The following is a 5,933-nucleotide window of genomic DNA, read 5'->3' as shown; positions in this document are numbered from 1 at the left end:
CCAAAGAAATTGAAGTTTCTGAAAATTTGACTCATGCCGAACTTAAGTTTGAATCTTCTCTTTTCTGAAGCCCAAAGGTGATAGAGGCAATGAAGATTTTGATTTTGAGTAAGATGTAATATTATACAAAGCTCCTTAGTAACAGTGCTAGAGAAATGAGTGTCTTCGTCACTACGAACAGAATTTGAGAGGTAGAAAACACAAAGTCGAGCAACTTCTTTGCCATTGTTTTGGCTTTTGAACAAGTTTTGGTATATCCTAAAATCAGACATATGGTGACCAAACATATCCCATTGTGTGGGCAATTGTATAAAATCCACTCGGAGACTTCTTCTGGGGATGGGGTATACATACCGTATTTCCCCATGTATAAGATGCACCTTTTTCGAAAAAGTTGGGGTCTAAAAACTGGGTGTATCTTAAACAGTGGTTGTAGATTTTTTTACTTGCATTTCCCGCAAGTGATGAGGAGTTAGTTGTATGAATTTTATGATGAATAAAACTTGAGTTCAATAACTTTATGTAATACATTTTTTTCAATTTCGGGCCCTCAAATTAAGGTGTGTCTTATACATGGGAGCATCTTATACATGGGGAAATATGGTACTTTTCCCTTTTCCTCCTGCTAAATACAGCTAAAACCTCTGGACATTACATATAAAACACACATAGGAAGAGTCTGAAAGTGGAGAGAAGGCAAACTGGCTAGGGACCTTGAGACCCTAGGAACAAGATGATGGGAAGTTTCCTGGGTTTTCTTTTTGCCTCACAGAACCCAGACTTGGAACTGAAGAAGCTAGCAACCTGGAAATGCTAAGGGTATAGACCAGCGGTTCTCAACCTTCCTAATGCCGCGACCCCTTAATACAGTTCCTCATGTTGTGGTGACCCCCCAACCATAAAATTATTTTCGTTGCTACTCTATAACTGTAATTTTGCTACTGTTATGAATCATAATGTAAATACCTTTNAGAGAAACCACTCTATGCTTCCCGCAGGTGTTTCAGGATATGTTTTTTCTACCGTCAAGCGGGCCTCCATATGCGCAAGGCACCTTGGGAGTTGTAGTCTTAGGGCACAGAGCCCTGTGGCTGGAGGCGCTGACTCACTGGGACCCAATTGGCAGAGAGCCAACTTACTCTACGCACAGCTATTGGCTGGAAGTCAGCTGCTTCGCAGCACAGACTCGCGGTCGCTAGTAAGGGCAGTACAGCTAGGCGGAGTGCGGGCGGCTACCGCGTTGTTGGGGACGATCGACGGTGATACAGCAGTGCGGCCATGGCAGAACCGCAGCCCGTGTCTGGCGGCCTTACCGACCAGGCTGCCCTCGGTTGCTGCTCAGACCCGGACCCCAGCACTAAGGTGAGCGCAGAACCTACTTCTCCCCAGTCGGGGCCTTGTGTAGCTCGGTTGGGGTTCTGGGAGGGGGCAGATCCCCGGGCTCAGCTCCGGCTGGATTCGAACTCCATTTGACAGCTCCTGCAGCTTCGCCCGCCCTGGGCGGGCCGGAGTGGGCTGGGAGAGGGCTAACAGTGGCCAATGGGGGATCCCTGAGAGGATCCATTTCTTCAGGTTGCTTCAAAGCCTGTAACCCAGCTTCCATTAACTTCTTAATTTGGGGATGGTAACTGGAAGAAGGGTCAGATCCTTTGTCTGTGAGTGGGCGTGTTCTCTGGGTCAATAATCGTGGCGGTAAGAAGAGCAGTTTCAGAACTCCCAACAGGGTTCGAAGTCTCCATCCTTGCCGGCCTCTCCCAGCTTGGATCATTTTTATGTAACCGCCCTGGCCTCAGGCTTCACGCTTTCAAACTAGTTGATCCCTCGGAGTTTAACCGGCCCAGAGTTTGGCTTTTGCTTGGCTTTTACGGTGGTCACGGCCACACTTCTGTCCTCCCTGTGTGTGATGGCCCCCCCAGGAGAGACGACAGACTCATGGAGCTCAGATCCGAAAGGAATCTTAGAAGTATCTTCACCGATCCACTCATTGCAGCAGAGATCCTCTAGACTCTAGGAATGACCTGTTGCATATGAAGGCTTTCGTTTCTCCACCTTACTTAACATGTCTGTACTAAGAGTCAGTGTAACTCACTCAGGTGTGGTGCCTCCCTGCGTTGTCAAGATTAGACACAGCAGTCACCCCGGGAGTATATGCCAGTGTTCTCATCAGTGTCAGTAAACGCCTTTGTATTTCTTCATTAGACTGGGGAATTTCTAAATTCCTTGGAGATTGAATGAGCTCTATGCAGCCCTTTTAAGTAGGGTGGATGACTTGGTCATGCGTCCTCTTTGCCTTCAGGGCAAAGAGTCATACACCTCTGATTGCTAAAGCCTTTGACTAACACCTGGTACTTAGCTTAGCAAAAATCTTAGTGCAGAATTAAGGGGGAAGAAGTCAACTATATATATGTATACACACACACACACACACACACACACACAGATAGGTAGTATAATATGTGTATATGAGTGTATGTATATATAGATACAATTTATTATATCTATTATATATATAATACATTATTTATATATATATATATATATATATATCCTTTCACCCCATCTCACTTGTATAGCTTCTGATAGTTATACCTAGTTATTTCACATAATATAGAGTCATTCATTATAAATCAGTTTCCCAGATAACTGGGGATTTTATGTACTGGGCTATTAAGAGGTTTCAGGGAGATCTTTATAAAATGTGATAAATACATTGCCTTGCACTCTTCATAATCTAAATTTCTCTTGGTGATTTGGAGTAGTTTATTTTTTGAGACCAGTAATTTTTGGCTCTTGAATTATGTACCATGTGGGGGACATAAAGTGGAATGTATACTAGCAGCTGGTACATATTGAGTGTGACACGCCCTGGGTTGTTGTCTTAAGTACGTTATTTAACTTAATCCGCAGAACAACCCTACCAGGAAAGCATAATTATTATCTCCGTTTTACAAATAAAAAGACTCTGGCGCATCAGTGTTGAGTAACTTGCCCAGGGAGGAGTCCACACTCCCAGCCTCCGCCCTATTTGGCTTTTGGACTACTGACTTTAGCAATAATTTTGGAACTTGGAATGAAGGAAAGTAAAAACCTAAATGAATTAAATTCAGCCTGATTGCTGATCACCTGCTATATGTAAAGAATGTTTGGGGGATACTGGGATGAACAAGATGAGGTCCCTTCACCAACATACAACAACACTAACATAAGATGGAACTGGGGTTAATGTGCGGTTGAAATTATAAAGCACCCTGGGAGCACAGAACGTAGAGATTTTTGAAGGTGGCATCCGTGGTATGGTGTGTGCACAGGGTGTTTGGAGCCTGAAGACCTCCATTTGAGTACCCAGTTCTGTCATTGGCTGCAGTGATTTTAGCAGGGCACTTGGGCTGAGTTTGTAAAAGCAGCAGAAAGAGAGCTGCTGTGAGGATAAAGTACGCTGATGTTCTCTCAAGTTGAAAAGTGATATAATTCAAGGTTGTATTTCAACTGTGGGGATTGAGGAGTGCATCAGGCAGAAGGAGGGGTGGACCCATGCCTTGAAAGATAGATGGGATTCCAATACCACATGGGAGACAGAATTACATGGGAGGGCATTCTAGGTGGAGGAAACATCTGAGCAAATATTTGAAATGGCAGAAAGATGCAGTAAAATTCAGGTTATATAAGCAGTGGAGCAGTAGTAGGGAAGGCTAGATTGGTAAATTGGACCCAGCTCATGGAGAGAGCTTAGAGTGTCACATCTAAGGAAGTTGGATTTTATATAGGAGGTCTGACAACTAAGTTTGCAAACTTGTTGCAACGATGCTGCTAACCTTTTTTAATATCAGTGAGATTATTCATTATGAATTTGTACCAACTGGACAAACAGTTAACCAAGTTTACTATTTGAAAGTGCTGAAAAGGCTGCGTGAAAAAGTTAGACGACCTGANTTTATTATAAACAATGAGAGTAAACCTTATTTGTGCTAAGTCAGTGCATAGATCTTAGTGGGCCAAGGCATATCTTGTAGCAGTGATAATTAAAAGGTTTAGAACAGAACTCTAGAAACTTTCCATTTGCTATGCTTCAATCATTGATTGATTATGAATGAGGTCATCTTGGAGCATTTAGTCCTCAACAATCTAAAGGAAATTGTATTGTATACATCCTCATTTTTCAGTACTCCTTGCAAAATAATCTTACTCTCTTTGAACTCACTTTATAGGCCATAACTTTAATTAATTTTTTAAGAAATTTCATTGGGGGGCCGGCTGAGTGGCGCGTTGGTTAAGAGCTGCCTCGGGAGGCCAGCTCTGAGCAGCAGGGCCGTGGTTTGGATCCCACGTGAGGGCCAGTGATGCTGCGCCCTCTACAGTTAAGATGGTGAGCAACAGCTTGACCTGGAGTTGGGCTGCCGTGAGTCACTGGCAACGGCGTAGGCTTCAGTGGGCTGGCTGGCAGCAGGCGTGAGTTTTCGTGAGCTGCCGTGAGCTGCTGTGAGCAGTTGTCCAATGGCCGGCGAGCGACTGCCTCACCGGGGAAAGAGAGCAATGATAATACCAACATGGGCCAGTGAAGCAACATCCTCCACAAGTAGATTGAAGAACAAAAAGAGAGCAACTTGTCTGTTCCCCTTCTCCGATTCTCCAATAAAATCTTAAAAAAAAAAAAAAAGAAATTTTATTGGGGAACATTGTTTTTCCAGGACCCATGAGCTCCAAGTCAAGTAGTTGTCTTCAATCTAGTTTTGTGGAGGGCGCAGCTCCACGGCCCATGTGGGAATTGAACCGGCAACTTGGGTGTTATGAGTCTGCGCTCTAACCACCTGAGCTAACTGGCCACCCCCTCAATTAATTTTTTTAAACCCTCAGGATTAGTAAGTCTTTCACTCTCTCATACCAGTCTCTCCACTGGCTCTTCCTGGTTTTTAAAGTGGACAGTTGCACTATGGTGTTAGAGACAGTAGCTTTTTACCCTTTTAGTTATTTAGGAGTCTAGGATCTTGTAACTCCTTGCTGTGATCTCCAATAAATAGATCTGAAAGGGCGTTTATGCATTCATTCAACAAATGTGAGTGATTGAACTCTTTATTTGTAACGTCACTGCCTTAGTTTGGGTTATCCAAAGGCTGACTGGAAATAAGGGTTTGGTTCGAAGTAGTTTATTTGGGGGGTAGTCAAAGAAATCTCTGTGGACTAGGGAACAGAAGCAATAAAAATTGTGTCACAGTGGATTACCACTGAGGACAGCTGGGTTTCAGTGCTGCTGAGAAGCCTGTGTGAGAGACTGCGTGGGACATGTCTCAGAATTGTCCCAATAAGGGGCAAGGAAGCCAGGGTTTTTTATCCGTTACTGGTTGAGGGTCATTCCTGGGGTGTAAACTCCCTGGCTCTTTGGACCTGCCCCTCCCAGGGGCCTGCTCTTGTAACCAGAAAACACCCTTGGGCAGAGAACCATAGGCAGGTATAGGCAATAGGTGTAGGAAGTGTTTCCAGGTGATCAGGCTGAGGGGACAAAATTGCTTTCTTAAACATTATGGTACAATGGTGGACTGTTTGCATCTTGTTACAGAAAGCACAATTAACGTTGGTAAAAAAAAAAAGTGGTAAAACTTCAAGGTGCTTAATAGATACTGTTTCTCCTTAGGATTTTCTGTTGCAGCAGACCATGCTTCGAATTAAGGATCCTAAGAAGTCATTAGATTTTTATACTAGAATTCTTGGAATGACGTAAGTAAACAATTTACTGGCACCTGTCATGTTTAAATGCATAGCTTCACAAGTATAGGGAATGTTTTCAAATCTATTTTTTTTAAATGGGTTAAAGTTTGTTTCATAAGTCACAAAAGTCCTTTTGGCCAGGCGTCTGGGACTAGGCTCACCTGCCCAGGGCGTCTGTCAGGTTCCTCCCTCTATCCCAGCCAGGCTCACTGAGCAACAAAACACCACTACTT

The 5,933-nt window shown here is 43.8% G+C and overlaps 1 protein-coding gene across 1 annotated transcript in view; it reads left to right on the top strand.

Annotated features, from left to right (window-relative positions):
- Positions 1-1,026: 1,026 nt before the first annotated feature.
- Positions 1,027-5,933, top strand: part of LOC109378659 (lactoylglutathione lyase-like) — a 23,025-nt gene continuing 18,118 nt past the window's right edge. Inside the window, exons 1-2 of the mRNA XM_019634972.1 lie at positions 1,027-1,362; positions 5,627-5,709. Coding sequence (XP_019490517.1) covers positions 1,279-1,362; positions 5,627-5,709 — 167 coding nt within the window. The 5' untranslated portion in view covers positions 1,027-1,278. The remainder of the gene's footprint in view (positions 1,363-5,626; positions 5,710-5,933) is intronic.

Source organism: Hipposideros armiger, unplaced genomic scaffold, assembly GCF_001890085.2.
Source record: "Hipposideros armiger isolate ML-2016 unplaced genomic scaffold, ASM189008v1 scaffold_2401, whole genome shotgun sequence".
NCBI lineage: Eukaryota > Metazoa > Chordata > Mammalia > Chiroptera > Hipposideridae > Hipposideros > Hipposideros armiger.
The sequence above is the reverse complement of the archived record's forward strand: the minus strand, read 5'-3'. Positions and strand labels throughout refer to the sequence as shown.